At 43.6% G+C, this 18,113-nt stretch overlaps 1 protein-coding gene across 9 annotated transcripts in view; it reads right to left on the reverse strand.

Moving 5' to 3' along the window:
- LOC141067695 (tRNA N6-adenosine threonylcarbamoyltransferase, mitochondrial-like) overlaps nucleotides 1–18,113 on the reverse strand; it is a 210,391-nt gene that overhangs the window by 30,967 nt on the left and 161,311 nt on the right. For 7 of the 9 annotated variants that reach the window (XM_073558093.1, XM_073558092.1, XM_073558097.1 and 4 more), the window contains exon 7: nucleotides 17,648–17,719. The exons of 1 other annotated variant lie outside the window; for it this stretch is intronic. In XM_073558093.1, coding sequence (XP_073414194.1) covers nucleotides 17,648–17,719 — 72 coding nt within the window. Of the gene's footprint in view, nucleotides 1–226; nucleotides 299–17,647; nucleotides 17,720–18,113 lie in introns of all 9 variants that reach the window. One more of the 9 variants, XM_073558098.1, reaches the window with a different exon arrangement.

Consider the following 18,113-nt stretch of genomic DNA (forward strand, 5'->3'; position numbering starts at 1 on the left):
TGCCCAATGGGTATTGAATTGATAAGCGTGCGGGGGTGGGAAGATGAAGCATGGAGAAGCGCATTAACGGAGGTATGTTTTCTAAATAAATCTGTCTGAAGATGATTGTCACAATCCCTCATCACTAGAACATCAAGAAATTCAATGGTTTTAAAATCACTGTGATATGTAAGATGCACGTTGATGTTATTGGAATTCAATACATCAATGAAATCAGGCAACATACCGATGGGATCCTGCCAAATGAAAAATATGTCGTCAATGTAGCGTGTCCAGAAAAGATGTGGACCGTTCACATCTGAGAAAGAAGAAACAGTGACAAGATTTTTTTCACTTGTATATATTATGATATTGAATATGGATGGAGATATATATATATATATATATACATATTACTGAAAAAATATATATATATCTATTATTATGTAGAATATGCACCTCCCCCCTTTTTTACATCATATACATTCATCACTTTGTTACAGTGATGCACCTTGAGTTATAACAATATTTATATGTATATTATTATGTGGAATGTGCACTTCCCTCCTTTTGCATTATATATATTTATCACTTCGTAACAGTGATATACCTTGAACCTTGCAATATGGATGGAGATATATATATATTTTTTTCAGCAATATCTATTTATATATCATTTTGTGGAATGTACACTTTCCCCTTTTCCACTATATTTATTCATCACTTTGTAATTAGTTGTCACATATATTGTTGTAATTTTGTTTTTTAAAAAAGATTTTCCTCACATCTCATATGTGGATCGTTCATTATGTATTTATATACAGTATTACGCTCTCCATTTATCATTATTATTATTATTCCTATTTTTCACCAAGTCCTTTTTCTCACATTATTGGATCTTAGATTTGTGTCCCCATAAACCATATATATATATTGTGGCGATATGCTGGGCTAAGTGGTCCTTTTGCAGCTGTTGCTGCACCTACACTCTTCTCTATTTGTTCCTGGACGGGCACTTGTGCGCGTGCGCCGCCTCGGCGCCGGGGGTTCGCATGGCGACGGCGTCTCTTCATGCCCTGACACGCCGGGTTCACCCGGCGGTGTTTTGTCATGTGACGCCGCGCGCGATGTGTCTTCCGGGTCGCGGCGGCGGTGACCTGCCCGGCATTGAACTCATTATAAATGGACGTGCCGGCCATTAGCATCTCCACCCCCTGACGAAGGAGACCTACTCCGAAACACGCGTCGGGGCGCATTACAGGCACCATTAAGGGCTCACCAGGTAATTGTTCCATTCCCTGATCCTCACTTTTCGTGGTTTCCACACATTTAGTGTGGTTTTTTTGCACACATTGGCATTTTTTTGTCCCCATTATTTGTGCACCCTACTTTTATAATTTTCTTTGTCACGCCATGTTGCACATAATCATTACCTGTTCATTATTGAGCCTGTCCTACATGGTTATTTACTAAGCTTTATGCTATAGCGTATTACATTATTATACCATGTATACATATGGGATGCCTTTCTTTTTAATTGTTTAATGTGTACACCCATATTTTAATAAAGGGTATTTTAATTATCTTGCGTGTTGTTGCATATATCTTATTGATATCCATTTGTTACTTTGCCGGTTTTTTCCTCCACATCCAGTGTGTACAGTTGCTGCCTCATTATCAGGTGGCAAGCCTCTGTCAATCAGATCAGCTCCACTACCTCCATTAACCACCAGAGGGAGTCCAGAAAGAGAACTCGCAACCCCTCTGTCAATCTGACCAGCTCCATTACCTTCAGTAATCACCAGAGGGAAGCCAGAGAGAGAATTCACAACAGGATTGTATTCTGATTCCCCCAGCACATTCTTGAGGGAGAGGGAGGATTATAGGATTACACTTGCAGGCATAGGGAGGAGGTGGAAGGGGGGTCGAAAACCCACAGCGTGTGTTTGTAATGCCATGTATCTTTCTAGAAGTATACTCAGAATGTGGCATAGCAGGATCATTACACCTCATCCAAGGGAGTAGCTTTGTTACAGTGTATACAAAAATGTGCATTTTCCTAACAGATCAAAATTTCAGACCACACTCAGTGTCAAAGGCATATATGAAATACTAGTTTACCAGGAGAAAATGGTGACAATTAGAAAAAGAAAATGTACCTTCAATTAAAATATAATGAGTGCCAAATATATGTGTCATGCTCGCCATGTCTGTTTATGTCCTCCAAGTCTGTTTTGTCTCAAGAACTCCTGGAGCGGTGTGCATGCGCATCTCATGTCTGCTATCCTGCTTGCTCCCTAGAGCAGTGTGCACACTCACCTCATGTCTGCTGAGCTGCAAGATGCCTGCATTTCTGCTTTGCCTTCTGTGATCTTCTCGTCATGTCTAGAATCCCTGATCTTGTGTCTTTCCTAGGATCCTGCACTGTCTGGTTCTGCAATCATCTCGTCATGTCTAAAACCCTGATCATGTGACTGCACTCTGTGATCCTGGAGCATCTGAACTAGGAAGTTCTCCCCTGGTCCTGACTGGGAAGAGGAGGTGCTATGCCCTATATTAGACCGCCCCTTCCTATGCTCAGGGCCTGAGTATTGTGTGGTGTCCCTGCATGGCTGCTTGGTCTGTGGGGCACTCCCTCTATTCTGTGCCCTTGCACTCTGCTCTGTCGTGCGTCTCTGCACACGCTCCATGCTCATACTCCATCTCTTGTCCCGTGCCTTGTCTTATGTTTGTCTGTTGTGCCATGTTCGTCCTTGTCCCGCTTGGACTTGTAGTCCTTCTGTTATTCTCTGCCTTGCCTGTTTTCGCTATGCCTTGTTCCTCCCTATGGTCTCAGTCTTTGCTTGCTCTGCCTCGCCCTCTCCTATGGTGCTCTGTAGTGCTCCCTGGCACACGCACCATCCCTCCTTTCTTTCCTTTCGTGCTCTTTTCCATGTCTAGTCCCAAGGCTCTGCCTTGGCCCGGCTCTGGGCTTCGGCCTACGCTCCGCTGCTAGACTCTTTTCCTATTATGCTCTCTTGCACGTTTCTAGGCTAGTCCCAAGGTCCTCCCTTGGCCCGGCCCTGGGCTTCAGCCTAAGCTCCGCTGCTAGCTCTATTCTTGCTCTGACCTGATTCCGTGTTTCTGCCTATGCTTCCGTCCCTGGTTCCGTACATTGCCTAAGCCCTGCCTTGTTTCTCGTCTTGTCTTCCCTTGCTCTGTTTCTTCGTGTGCCCTTTGCATACGCCTGGCCTTCCTACCCTCCTGTTTGTGCCTCAGCCGTGCCCGCCCTAGCCGTGCCCGCCTGCTTGTGCCTCAGCCGTGCTTGTCGGTCAGTGACAGCTGTGTCGCCTGCCATGCCTCAGCCGGGTTCGCTGGAGTCTTGCCCGTCTGTCAGTGGCCGCAGCCCGATCAGCTAGCCAGTGCCCCAGCCGTGCCCTCTGTGCTCCCTTGCACTTCACGCTGTTTCCGCACTGTGCTCTGCGTGCTCTTTAAAGCACGCGCAGGCCCTCGCCTGCCCATGGCATACCTCCCCGTGCTTCTATAAAAGTATGCGCAGGCTTTGCCATGTCCCCTGTCGTGCCCTCTTGCACGCACAGGCCCTAACCCTGTCCTGGAACCTGACCCTGGCGTGAATCTCTGCACGCGCAGGACTCTGCCTCGCCTGTCCCTGGCGTGCCTCTCTGCACGCGCAGGAATCTGCCTCGTCTGATCTTGGCGTGCCTCTCTGCACGCGAAGCACTCTGCCTTGTGACATTGTGCCTTGGCGTGTCTCTACACACGCACTCTGTCTTACCTTGAACCCTGGCGTGTCTCCAAGCACGCACCCTACCTTGAACCCTGGCGTGTCTCCAAGCACACACCCTGCCTTGAACCCTGGAGTGGCTCCAAGCACGCACCCTGCCTTGAACCCTGGCGTGGCTCCAAGCACGCACCCTGCCTTGAACCCTGGCGTGACTCCAAGCTCGCACCCTGCCTTGAACCCTGGCGTGGCTCCAAGCACGCACCCTGCCTTGAACCCTGGCGTGGCTCCAAGCACGCACCCTGCCTTGAACCCTGGCGTGGCTCCAAGCACGCACCCTGCCTTGAACCCTGGCGTGGCTCCAAGCACGCACCCTGCCTTGAACCTTGGCTTGCCTGCCGGATTCCCGAAACCTGCCGACCGTTGCCAGAGGTCCCGAACCAGATAACTGTGGCCTGATGTCCAGAGCTGATGTCCACAGCCTGATGCCTGGACCCTGTCAGTCGTTGCCAGTAGTCCAGAGTCTGATGCCATCGCACCCCGTCTTGGATCCTGGCGTGTCCTAGCATGCATCCCTTCTAGGAACTCTTGTGTGATCCCTATCACGTATCCTGTCCTGGTCCCTGGTATGTTTACATGCACGTGTTATGCCTGGAACATTTGGCATGCCCTTGCACGCATCCTGCCGTGTTTCACTGTTTGTGCCCTGCACCTGATTCCCTGTTATGCCTTACACCAGAATAAAGTGTGAATCCACGTTTGAGGAAGAAACTGTGTGACTTCGCGTTATGTTTGGTATCCTGTCCGTCCTGTTGTCAGACACTCAATAGTGTCTCCTTGAGCCGACCATCTGGTCCAACTGCCTTGGTCTTGCCCCTGACACTCCCTGTACAGGCGGTGGGTTCTCCCCTACTAATCAAGGCTAATGTTAACTATTTATCTGGAGTATCCAATATACCCATAGCCTCCTGATGAACTTGTATCATTGGGGGAAAAGAATTGGAGGCATGATGTATAGATCAGTATCATTATTGAACATCCTATATATTAACCCCTTAATGTCCAATGACGGACACAGTCCGTCATTAGACATATCCCCTGCTTTGATGAGGGCTCCTGGCGCTGAGCCCGCATCAAAGCCGGGACATGTCAGCTGTTATGAACAGCTGACATGTGCCTGCAATAGGCTCGAGCGGAATCGCCGTCCACCCGCACCTATTAACTAGTTAAATCCCGCTGTCAAAGCTGACAGCGGGCATTTAAACAGCATTTCCGGCCGCCAGGCCAGAAACGACCTCATCGCCGACCCCCGTCATGTGATCGGGGGTCAGCGTTATGTTGCCTGGACAACCAGAGGTCTCTGAGACCTCTATGGTTGTTCCAGGCATATGGCTTTCAGCGCCACCCAGTGGTCGGCGCTGAAAGCACAGGAGTAAATTTGCTACATATGGGCGATTTGCTCATCGCCCATATGTAGCAGAGCCAATCAGGTTGCGCATGGTTCTAGCCTCCTATGGAGGCTATTGAAGCATGCCAAAAGTTAAAAAAAAATGTTTAAAAATAAAAAAAATTAAAAAACCTAAAAGTTCAAATCACCCCCCCTTTTGCCCCAATCAAAATAAAACAGTAAAAAAAAAATCCCACATACACATATTAGGTATCGCCGCGTTCAGAATAGCCCGATCAATAAAAAAAAAGCATTAACCCGATCGCTAAACGGCGTAGCAAGAAAAAAAATTCAAAATGCCAGAATTACGTTTTTTTGGTCGCCAAGACATTGCATTAAACTGCAATAACGGGCGATCAAAAGAACGTATCATTAAAAACGTCAGCCCGGCACCGAAAAAATAAGCCCAGATCATGAAAAATGATAACGCTACGGGTCTCGGAAAATTGCGCAAATTTTTTTTTTTTGTTTTTTTTTTTTTTTTGTTTTAGCAAAGTCTGGAATTTTTTTCCACCACTTAGATAAAAGAGGACATAGACATGTTTGGTGTCTATGAACTCGTAATGACCTGGAGAATCATAATGGCTGGTCAGATTTAGCATCTAGTGAAGTGTGGGATTGCACTTTTTTTGCAATTTCACCGCACTTGGAATTTTTTTCCCGTTTTCGAGTACATGACATGGTAAAACCAATGGTGTCATTTAAAAGTACAACTTGTCCCGCAAAAAATAAGCCCTAACATGGCCATATAGATGGAAAAATAAAAAAGCTATGGCTTTGGAAAGAAGGGGAGCGAAAAACGAATGCGAAAAATCGAAAAAAGCTCCGGTCATTAAGGGGTTAACTGCATTTCAAGGTGCTATACTTGTTTGTTTATATATAAACCTATTTACTTATTGAGGCATAATGTGTGGATTAGCAACAATGTCTGTTTACCCTGTCTACTGAATAAGTTTAAGAAACTCCTCAATTTGCTTTGTTTTGGAGGCACGTGGTGTTATTGGTCAAGCATATGTACTGTACATTTGTCTAATGTATCTATTGACTGTACAGCTATCATTTAAGTCTTCCCCTCTATTTCTATTGGGGCTAATACATCATTTAATACCCTCAACAATGGTTATTAAATGTAGCCATTTATATGCATTTTCATTGAGTCATCAAGTGTATTTCTTCCCATTAATCAATTGTTTAGTGTCAGTTGCTTATATTCACCTACTTCCTGGTTCACCATCCACCACTCTATATACTCTTGCGTCCTGTCTAGGAGTAGACTCCAACAGATTGTAGACTGGAATTGGCCTGTAGCCTGCCATATTAACCCCTTAAAGAGCAAGCCACTTTGTAAGTTAATGACCAGGCCTTAATTTTGAAATCAGACCAGTCACTTTATGTGCTTATAACTCTGGAATGCTTCAACGGAGGATCCCGCTGATTCTGAGAATGTTTTTTCGTGACATATTGTACTTCATGTTAGTGGTAAAATTTATTTGATATGACTTGCGTTTCTTTATGAAAAAATGGAAATATAGCGAAAATTTTTAAAATTTTGCCATTTTCAAACTTATTTTTTATGCCCTTAAATCAGAGAGATATGTCACAAAAAATAGTTAATAAATAACATTTACCACATGTCTACTTTACATCAGCACAATTTTGGAACCAAAATTTTTTTTGTTAGGAAGTTATAAGGGTTAAAAGTTGACCAGCGATTTCTCATTTTTATGACAAAATTTTAAAAAACATTTTTTTAGGGACCACATCACATTTGAAGTCACTTTGAGTGGTCAATATGACAGAAAATACCCAAAAGTGACACCATTCTAAAAACTACACCCCTCAAGGTGTTCAAAACTACATTCAAGAAGTATATTAACCCTTTAGGTACTTCACAAGAATTGAAGCAATGTGGAAGGAGAAAAATGAACATTTAACTTTTTTCCCTAAAATTTATCTTTGGACACAATTTTTTTTTTTAATTTTGTCAAGGGTTTCAGGAGAAAATGAACCATAATATTTGTTGTGCAATTTCTCCTGAGAACACTGATACCCCATGTGTGGAGGAAGACCAATCTTTAGGAGTACGGCAGGGCTCAGAAGGGAAGGAGCATCATTTGAGATTTTGAAGGTCAAATTGGCTGGAATCGAGAGCGGACGCCATGTCGCGTTTGGACAGACCATGATGTACCTAAACAGTGGAAACCCCACATAAGTGACCCCATTTTGGAAACTAGACTCCCCAAGGAACTTATCTAAATGTGTGGTGAGCACTTTGAACCCCCAAGGGCTTCACAGAAGGTTATAACGTAGAGTCGTAAAATTAAAAAATCATGTTTTCCACAAAAATGATCTTTTCACCCCCAATTTTTATTTTCCCAAGGGTAACAGGACCCCAAAAGTTATTGTGCAATTTGTCCTGAGTATGCTGATACCCCATATGTGGGGGTAAACCACTATTTGGGCACATGGCAGAGCTCAGAAGGGAAGCAGCGCCATTTGACTTTTTTGGCTGGAATTGAAATAGGATGCCATGTCACATTTGGAGAGCCCTGATGTGCCTAAACTGTGTAAACCCCCCACAAGTGACACCATTTTGGAAACTAGACCCCCCCAAGGAGCTTATCTAGATGTGTGGTGAACACTTTGAACCCCCAAGTGCTTCACAGAAGTTTATAACGTAGAACCGTGAAAATAAATCATTTTTTTCCACAAAAATGATCTTTTTGCCACCAAATTTTTATTTTCACAAGGGTAACAGGAGAAATTAGACCCCAAAAGTTGTTGTGCAATTTGTCTCGAGTACGCTGATACCCCATATGTGGGGGTAAACCACTGTGATCGCCTTACTGCGATCCTTGGGAGGCAGAATGCACAAATCCACAAAAGGTGAAGAATTGGTTTTATTTTTTACGCCGTTCCTCATGCGGTATTAGTGATATGACTATTCCTCGGGTTGGTACAATTAAAGCGACATCTCATTTATATGTTTTTTGTTTTTTACACAATGAAAACTTTTATAGAAAAAATAATTATTTTTGCATCACTTTATTCTGCGAGCTATAACTTTTATATTTTTCCGCTGATGGAGCTGTATGGTGGCTTGTTTTTTGGGGGACAAAATGATGCTTTCAGCGGTACCATGCTTATTCATATCTGTCTTTTTGATCGCGTGTTATTGCACTTTTTCCAAGCGGTATAAGGATACCGCTTGGAAAAAGTATAATTTGCTACTTTTTTGTTGTTTTTTTTAGCGGCGTTCACTGAAGGGGTTAACTAGGGTGACGCTTTTACAGATGGGATTTTTACGGATGCAGCGATACGAGACGAGTATTTTTTTGTTCATTTTATTTTTTTACATGTGTATTTTTAGGGGAATTTTTTTTATTATTTTTAATTATTTTTTAATATTTTATTTCATGTTTTTTTTTTCCTTGTCCAATTATGGGACATTCATTTTCGGTATAATACATTACAATGCTCCAGCATTATAATGTATTATGCCTATGCTGAAAGCTGCAGACACCATGGTCTCTGCAGCTTTCCGTAGGTAAATGACCCGGAGGTTGTCATGACACCTCTGGGTCATCATGGCACAGGTCGGTCCCCGCGATTACATCGTGGGGATGCCGACCTGAGGCAGAGGGAGCCCCCTACCCTCTACCTTCCCCTCTGAATGCTGCGATTGTGCTCGATCGCAGCAGTGAGGGGTTTAACAGCGGGGAATGGCGGGGGCACCACTCCCAGCTGTCAGTGCAGGACACTCAGCCCACTGCAGCGCTGAGCTCCTGCACTGATCATCGGGCAGGAGATGCTGACATTTTAGCCTCTCCTGCCCGATCGCTGCTGTTTGGTCAGTCAGACTGACTGACCAATCACAGCGCTTGGTGTGCAGGGACCGACTGCAAGGGTCCCTGCACCACTTGCCGTGCCTGTCAGCTGTCATAGACAGCTGTCGGCTCTGAACTGTCACTGCGTGTTTACACGCAGTGGCAGTTCAAAGCCATGACGTTCACAGTCCGTCATGATGCTGGAAGTTACCTCCTGCCATGACGGACTGTGCACGTCAGTGGACATTAAGGGGTTAATGAATCTGATAAAAAAAAACAAACTAAATAATGATAAAAAAGGTTCATTTTCAGCTTTAAGCAAACAACACATGTACGATAAAATATGCTATAAACAGAAATTGGTACCTGATTGCTATAGTAGCTAGCGCTTTGTCCCTTTCAAAGAATAAACCACTAGTTGCATATAGATGCAGCAAGAATCTAAGTGATGTTTTATTACATAAACGATTCCAAGAAAATAAAAAGCAAAACAATTTGATGTGGTTAAATTCAATCAGTCCAATAGGTAACTTTATTTTACCCCTTAAGCCCCAAGGGTGGTTTGCACGTTAATGATCGCGCCATTTTTTACAATGCTGACCACTGTCCCTTTATGAGGTCATAACTCAGGAATGCTTCAACGGATCTAGGCGATTCTTAGGTTGTTTTCTCGTGACATATTGTACTTCATGTTAGTGGTAACATTTCATTGATATAACTTGCGTTTAATTGTGAAAAAAATGGAAATATGGAAAAAATTTTGAAAATATTGCCATTTTCAAACTTTGAATTTTTATGCCCTTAAAATAGAGAAATATGTGACAAAGTAATTACTAAATAACATTTCCCACATGTCTACTTTACATCAGCACAATTTTGGAAACAAAATTTTTTTTTATTAGGAAGTTATAAGGGTTAAAAGTTGACCAGCGATTTCTCATTTTAACAAAATTTACAAAACCATTATTTTTTTAGGGACCCCCTCATATTCAAAGTCACTTTGAGGGGTCTATATGGCAGAAAATACCCAAAAATGACACCATTCTAAAAACTGCACCCCTCAAGCTACTCAAAACTACATTCAAGAAGATTATTAACCCTTCAGGTGCTTCACAGGAACTAAAACAACGTGGAAGGAAAAAATGAACATTTATCTTTTTAGTCACAAAAATTGATCTTTTAGCAACATTTTTTTTATTTTCCCATGGGTAACAGGAGAAATTAGACCCCAAAAGTTGTTGTCCAATTTGTCCTGAGTGTGCTGATACCCCATATGTGGGGGAAAAACACTGTTTGAGCACACGGCAGGGCTCGGAAAGGAAGGAGCGCTGTTTGACATTTTCAACCTAAAATTGGCTGATATTGAAATCGGAAGCCATGTTCCGTTTGGAGAACCAATGATATGCCTAAACAGTGGAAACCCCCCACAAGTGACCCAATTTTGGAAACTAGACCCCCTAAGGAACTTATCTAGATGTGTGGTGAGCACTTTGAACCCCCAAATGTTTAAAATGCCCGGGCATGGTGAAAACAAATTTTTTTTCCACAAAAATGATCTTTTAGTCCTCAATTTGTTATTTTCCCAAGAGTATCAGGAGAAATTGGACCCCAAAAGTTGTTGTCCAATTTGTCCTGTGTGCGCTAATACTCCATATGTGGGGAAGAAACACTGTTTGGGCACACTGCAGGGCTCGAAAGGGAAGTAATGACGTTTTGGAATGCAGACTTTGATGGCATGGTCTGCGGGCATCATGTTCCGTTTGCAGAGCCCCTGATGTACCTAAACAGTGGAAACCCCCCCCCCCCCAAGTGATCCCATTTTGGAAACTAGACCCCCTAAGGAACTTATCTAGATGTGTGGTGAGCACTTTGAACCCCCAAATGTTTCGCTAAAGCTTATAATGCCCGGGCGTGAAAATATAAAATCCTATTTTGATTCCTCATAAATGATTTTTAGTTCCCAATTTTTAATTTTCCCAAGAGTAACAGGAGAAATTGGACCCCAAAAGACGCTGTCCAATTTGACCTGAGTACGCTGGTACCCCACATGTGGGAAAAAACTGTTTAGGCACATGTCGGGGCTCGAAAGGGAAGTAGTGACGTTTTGGAATGCAGACTTTGATGGGTCTGCTGGCGTCATGTTCCGTTTGCAGAGCCCCTGATGTGCCTAAACAGGAAAAAACCCACATGTGACATCATTTTGTATACTAGACCCCCAAAGAACAAATCTAGATGTGCCCCCAACTAAACTAATGTAAATTAGTAGTGAATGGAGGTGTGGTACAGTTTGAAGCAATCCTTCATACACAGGCCAGGTTTTTCGGGGCAGGTATCGCACTGGTAAATGGTGTCCTTGCGTATTCCCTTTTTGTAACACACTCGGCCCCTTTTTTGTGGCTTACCTTTTCTACCAGTTGGCGGGACCACCCCCGGAAAATGCTGACCTGGTACGATACGAGCACCTTCCGTTCCGGAAGTACTGGGACCCGCTCCTTCCTGAGTGCCAAACATCAGGGCCTTAACCACTACCTCCTGGAAATGAAGGTACAACGTATTGGTGTGGCGTGCACATTGTGACAGCAGTAATGCGTTGAGCATTGCCATTTGTACGATGTGCACGGCCAGCTTTTTGTACCACGCCCTGGCCTTTCTGAGAGCATTGTACGGTGGGAGGTATTGATCAGAGAGATCAACGCCCCCCATGTTTTTGTTGTACCCCACGACACAGGTCGGTTTGCTGACCTGTGTGGAGGTACCCCGTATAGTGCAGAGGGTGCTGCAATCACAGTGTATGGTGGTCAAGTGATGGACATCCCTCTTGTCCTTGTACTTGACCACCAGTAGGTGGTCGCTACATTGGGCTCTGCTCTCACCTTTTCTGAGCATCTGCCCAAGTAGCGTCTTCGGAAGGCCTGTCTGATTTTTGCGGACAGTACCGCAGTCTGCGGTACCTCGCGCAGATAGGGATTTGTAGAGTGGGATGCGGTATAAAAGTTATCAGTGTAGAGGTGATAACCTTTATCCAGCAGTGGGTGAACCAAATCCCACACAATTTTCCCACTCACTCCCAGGACAGGAGGACACTCAGGGGGTTCAATCCTGGTGTCCTTTCCTTCGTAGACTCTAAACCTGTGAGTGTACCCTGAGGTACTCTCACAAAGTTTGTAGAGTTTGATTCCGTACCTGGCCCTCTTACTGGGCAGGTATTGACGGAATCCGAGCCTTCACTTGAAATGGACTGAGGACTCATCCACGCTGATTTCCCTTTGGGGCACGTACACTTCAGCAAACTTTTTGTTGAAGTGTTCCATGACCGGCCGAACTTTGAACAGACGGTCAAAGTTGGGGTCATCTCGTGCGGGACACTGCATTATCGGTATAATGCAGAAACTTGTGGATGGCCTCAAAACGCGTCCGGACCATGACCATTCGGAACACTGGAGTGTGGTATAAAATATCAACACTCCAATATTGCCGAATTTCCGGCTTCTTCAGTATCCCCATGTGGAGGACCAGGCCCCAAAACTGCATCATTTCAACTGCAAAAAAAACCCTGTTTGGGAGAGAAGAACAGACAATTCGCGGCGCCCCAAGTGCGTAAACACAATATTGTAGTCTTTAAAGGGTGCACAATTTTATGCACTCACCTGATAGAAGACTAATATAGCTTTGGATTATGTATCCTCAAAAATCCTTCCTTTTGGGATACTTCTCAGAAAACAGGGCTTGCAGCTTACCTCGGGTGGATCCAAGTGAAAGAGCCAGGTTCAGGCTCACACAGGATGAGTAAATCAAGAAAAACACATCCAGCCCATAAACGGCAGCGCTTCTCAGGTCTCACATCCAAAGATGATATTCCATATTTTTTATTTCATAGGTTAAAAAAGAGATACAGAGTTTTTAAATGCACCTCTAAAAAATGTTGTACCTGTGGGATCCTAGATCACGGGGCTAAAACCATCAAATGTAATAGTACTGGTGAGATCTTTGAGATTTCACAAAGACTCAGCTGTATCAGTGATTTTGTTGTATATGTAATCACATGGAGTTGCGGTTTGCAATATGTGGGACGCACTGTGCAGACACTGCGGTCACGCATTAATGGTCACAGAAATAGAGCAAAAAACGGCTTTTTAAAACATAGTCTCTCAAGGCATCTACTAATTAAACATAACAAAATTTTTAACATAAAAGTAACTCCGGTGGAGCAGATAACCTCTGGTGTTGCAAATAGGAATGCTCTTTTAAACCGGAAAGAAACGTTTTGGATATATCGTCTGGGAACATTATATCCAAATGGATTGAATTATATCGTAGAGAGAGTTTGAACGTTGCTTTTTTTTTTTTTTTTCTCTCTCTGGGTTTTTTCCCCTTTTGGGGTTTTTTTTTTCTTTTTCTTTTTTTTTTTTTCTTTTCTGTTTTGCATATATGTTGTCAAGGTTGTATCAATCAGTGGGTGTGTTCCTGAACTGTGTTCCTGAACTTGGTCCACACCCTAAATCAAGTTTCTGAGACTGGGATAAAAGGTTGCTACTATATATAAGTGTAACTGAATTTTATACTATTAGGATTTGTACTGTGTTTTTAGGATACCTCATGAAGGATATACACTGTATCCGAAACGCGTTGTATCTCTTTTTTAACTTATGAAATAAAAAAATATGGAATATCATCTTTGGATGTGAGTCCTGGGAAGCTCTGCCGTTTATTGGCTGGATGTGTTTTTCTTGATCATTTCAACTGCGTCCACATGAGACCAGTTGGAATATGATGAACGTGGGTTTTCCGCCAAAAATTGGCGCGCATACAAATTAGTTTACTCCACCATGAGGTTAACAAAATCCTCAGAGAAAAAGACTTTGAAAAAGTCTATTTCAGTGAGGCTGGTGGTGTCAAACTTGATTCCTGATTCTGCCACAAAATTAGGAATCAGTGGCTCGTAATTTTCGGTGGGCGAAGTCCATACAGGGTCTACTGAATCAGCTTCGGGCATGGTGGGCGCTGCCTCATCTTCTGTCCTGGAGAATCTGCGTGGCGGTTCCGCAGGACCCGAGGATGAAGATGAGGAAGAGGATGAAGAATCCAAAAAATAAAGAAAAGTCGGATCCTCGTCCTTGCTATCAGTGTCGGAGGCAAGGTAAGAATATGCCTCCTCCATTGAATAGCGCTGTTGGGACGAACGCGATGGGCGAGACATTTTTTGTGAAAGTGGTGCTTGGATATACTTTATTTATAACCATGTGTATGTGTGGGGGGCTAGTGATTGGTGCACACTATCCTGTAAAGAAAAGAGGAAATGGGGAGAAAAATACCTGTGAAAAGAAAAGTCTAAAACAGCAGGCCCTAGCTCTGATAAGTGAACGGCGTCACTTATCAAAGTTCAGTGGCGGCTGATGGGTGTGTGTACAGGTGTGGTGCAAGGGGGGGTGAAAAAAGGAAATCAGCAGGCACAAGCTCTGATAAGTGAACTATGTCACTTATCACAGTTTGGCGGCTGTGGGATGCAAATAAGGAGTTGGTGCTAAGGGGGCTGCTAAATGTGCGCACAGAGGTGGCGCAAAGGGGGATGGAGGGGGTAAAAAGAGGGGGAAGGGGGGATGAAGAGAGATCGGACAGGGATCAGGGATTAGCACTTCCACTTGTAGTTAGGTGGTGCAAAGGGGGGGTAAAAAAAAGGAAATCAGCAGGCACAAGCTATGATAAGTGAACTATGTCACTTATCACAGTTTGGCGGCTGTGGGATGCGAACACAGAGTGGCGCAAAGGGGGCTGCTAAATGTGTGCACAGAGGCGGCGCAAAGGGGGATTGAGGGGGGTAAAAAGAGGGGGAAGGGTGGGGATGAAGAGAGATCGGACAGGGATTAGCACTTATGCTTGTAGTCAGGTGGCGCAAAGGGTGGATAAAAAAAGGAAATCAGCAGGCACAAGCTATAAGTGAACTATGTCACTTATCAAAGTTTGGCGGCTGTAGGATGCGAATATGGAGCTGGCGCAAAGGGGGCTTAGGGAAAAAAAGCAAGCACGAGTTGATTGGTGAACTGCGTCACCAATCAACGCTCGGCGGCTGCTAAATGTGCGCACGGAGGTGGCGCAAAGGGGGGGTGGAGAGGGGGTAAAAAGAGGGGGAAGGGGGGAGTGGGGGATGAAGCTAGATTGGGGGGATAAAGCTAGATTGGGGGTGAAGCTAGATTGGGCAGGGATCGGGGATCAGGCAATACTTACAGTTGTAGGGTTTTCTTTCTTCTTTCTTTAGCAGGTATTGTGATGCTACAAGCTGCTGTGGCACCACAATACCCAGCACACCAGGAGAACCAGCCATATGACTGCTCTCTAGGGAATCCTCAGCTAGTGTGAGCACCCCCTGCAGAGTTGTCATACAGGTCACAGGCAGGTCAGGGACCGGTCACAGAGCGGTCACTTCGCTGCTGTGAACTGTCATTGGTGGGATCAAATGATAACATCGATCCACCAATCCCTGCACTTCCTGGTGACCATGACAACCGCCTAGGATCAGAGCTCACAGCTCCGATTCAAAGGCAGGTCATGCCCAGGTCATCAGCACGGCACAGAGCGGTCACAGAGTGACCGCAGCTGTGCCCTGTGGTTGGCGCCATCGCCGATCTAATTGATCGTGCCAACCAGTCCTGCAGGCACTGCTGGGCCTGTATCAGGTCCCTGCCTAGGATCGGTGCTAATACAGCACCGATCCGGACCGATACGATCGCGCCAATCCGGGGAGGGTTTGCCGGTGCCTGGCGTTGCCAGGCACCGGATCCTGGATCGAGTACATCGGTACTCGATCCTAGCCTAGGACATCATTGTTTCAGCCGCGCGGATTGGCTGAAACAATGAGAAGCGCTGCGATTGGCTGTGTCGATTTCAACAGCCAATCACAGCGCTCGGGAGGAAGGGAGGGCGGCGACAGACCCCAGGATGTTGAGTCCATCTACAATAAGGTACGATGGCATCGGAATTTTAACGCGATCATCGCGACTTAAGTCGCGATGTCGCATTAAATGCCATGACTTACTCTACCGTCCCTGGAAATTAAGTCCCAGGGCACATGGATGGGATAGTACGTCTCATGGCAGAAAGGGGTTAAACACAGTTTGTAATGTTAAAAAAATTGGTAAAAAGCCAAAGGGCTGAATACCTTTGCAAGTCACTGTATATAATGTCATTCAAGGCTTGGTATTTAAACCCAAATGGGTCTTACACTCATTGCCTGGGGATCGTAATACAGACCCCTACTGTCTCCTAGCCATTTGTTATTGTACTTTTGAGCTGTATTGATATTGTCTCTCGATCTTTGCTCTGTTTTGGGCCATATCCTTGTCTGTCCCACAAGACGCTCCATGCAGCACTTGTATTTCCTGAATTCTGACTTTGGCATAATCCTTAATCTGGCTCCGTCTATTACCATAAATATCTTGCCAGTATCTGTTTCATTCATCCAGTACTGGTCAGTGGCTTACCTGTGACTTTACTTCTGGATTTTAAGTTGTCCTAATTTTTCCTGTCTATCTTCCTGTTTACGAGTCCCTACTTAGTTCCTGATCCTGACTTCACCACTGTCTCAGCACTTATCCATTACTCCATGACTTATAATACTTTAAAGTGCAATATGTTTGTAGAAAACAGTACAAGAAATAAACACTATGCGCAAAGAGCAGCTGGTATATTTCTATATTATTGTTTGAGCACAGTACTTCAAGTGAGTCTACAGGCTGATAGGCATTAGTGATTTTATTTTATGTTTAATAATCCAGCAAGGTTGGACATCTAGCAACAGCCGTGTCTCATTGATTTAAGATCTTAATTTGATCAACACTGGAATTATTTGACTATTAACCAGAATTTAAAAAAAATAAGCAACAATTAACTTTGGTGTTAAAACAAAGTAAACGTTCTGAAAAACAATACAAACTATTTATTAATGAATTGAAAAGTTAATGCAGGTGCTTCTCACAAAACAAGAATATAAGCAAACATTTAAATTATTTCAGTTCTTCAAATAAAAAAAAAGTGAAACTCATTATATAGAGCCTGGATGTCTTCCTGGAGAGTAACAATATTGTATCTTACAGTTATTAGATTCTTTAGAAGGACGTAGATCTGGGGATTTATTCTGACGGAATATAGGCTGAACTGGATGGACAAATGTCCTTTTTCGGCCTTGCTAACTATGTTACTATGGATCTCAATTGTTTATTTCTGTTAATGTTGATGATTATGGCTTACAGCCAGTGAAAACCCAAACGTCATTATCTCAGTAAATAAAAAAAACTTTATAACACCAGCTTGAAAAATAATTTTAAAATCTGAAATGTTGGCCTACTTAAATGTATGTTCAGTAAATACACTTTTTGTATTGAAGAACTGAAATAATTTAACTTTTTGATATTCTAATTTTGTGAGAAGCACCTGTAATTAAGAGTCCTCAGTAGATTGTGCCTTTTAATGGCTAATGGAAAGCATGATGACTACTAACAACAAGCTTTGGACACAACTTCCATTTCTTCATGTTATAAAAAGACCAAAGTATTGTAAGAAGATTGCTATTTGTCATCGTCTTTTGGGCAGCCATTAAAAGCACCAACTACTGAGTACACTCAGTTTTTATCTTTTCTATACACTGATTTACACAAACAAGTATAAGACTGGAATCATTACCTTGGTTCATAACGTATGTCATCTAGATTTTCAAAAACTCCAGCACCAATGCGCAGTCTCTCAATACCATTCCTAAGAAATAATGGTTTGTAAACTGTAGTAACAAAATTATTTTGAGTGCATTACCATATACAAGATCCCTATTTATCACTATAAAAGGGCTAAAATGATGACAAGTAGGCATGAAAATGGATTTTAAAATGTGAAGCCTCGTCTAATCCTTAAACCCCCAAGGTCTCAGTCACACATCTGTCTTTTCACGTACGTGTTCTGTATTCTTCAGGGACAGAACACATACCAATCATAATCTAAGGTGTCAGTCATATGTCCATGTTTTTTATGAACCATGTGAACAGAAAAGTAATCATTGAGATGTGTCAGTTTTTGATCCTTCTAAGGGATCAAAATCACCCATACAAGTCTAAGGGTCAGTGAAAATCTAGGACAGCACACAGATGGCAGCAAT

The sequence above is a fragment of the Dendrobates tinctorius genome, unplaced genomic scaffold (assembly GCF_039654945.1).
Source record: "Dendrobates tinctorius isolate UK_male_01 unplaced genomic scaffold, ASM3965494v1 ptg000254l, whole genome shotgun sequence".
NCBI classification, from domain to species: domain Eukaryota; kingdom Metazoa; phylum Chordata; class Amphibia; order Anura; family Dendrobatidae; genus Dendrobates; species Dendrobates tinctorius.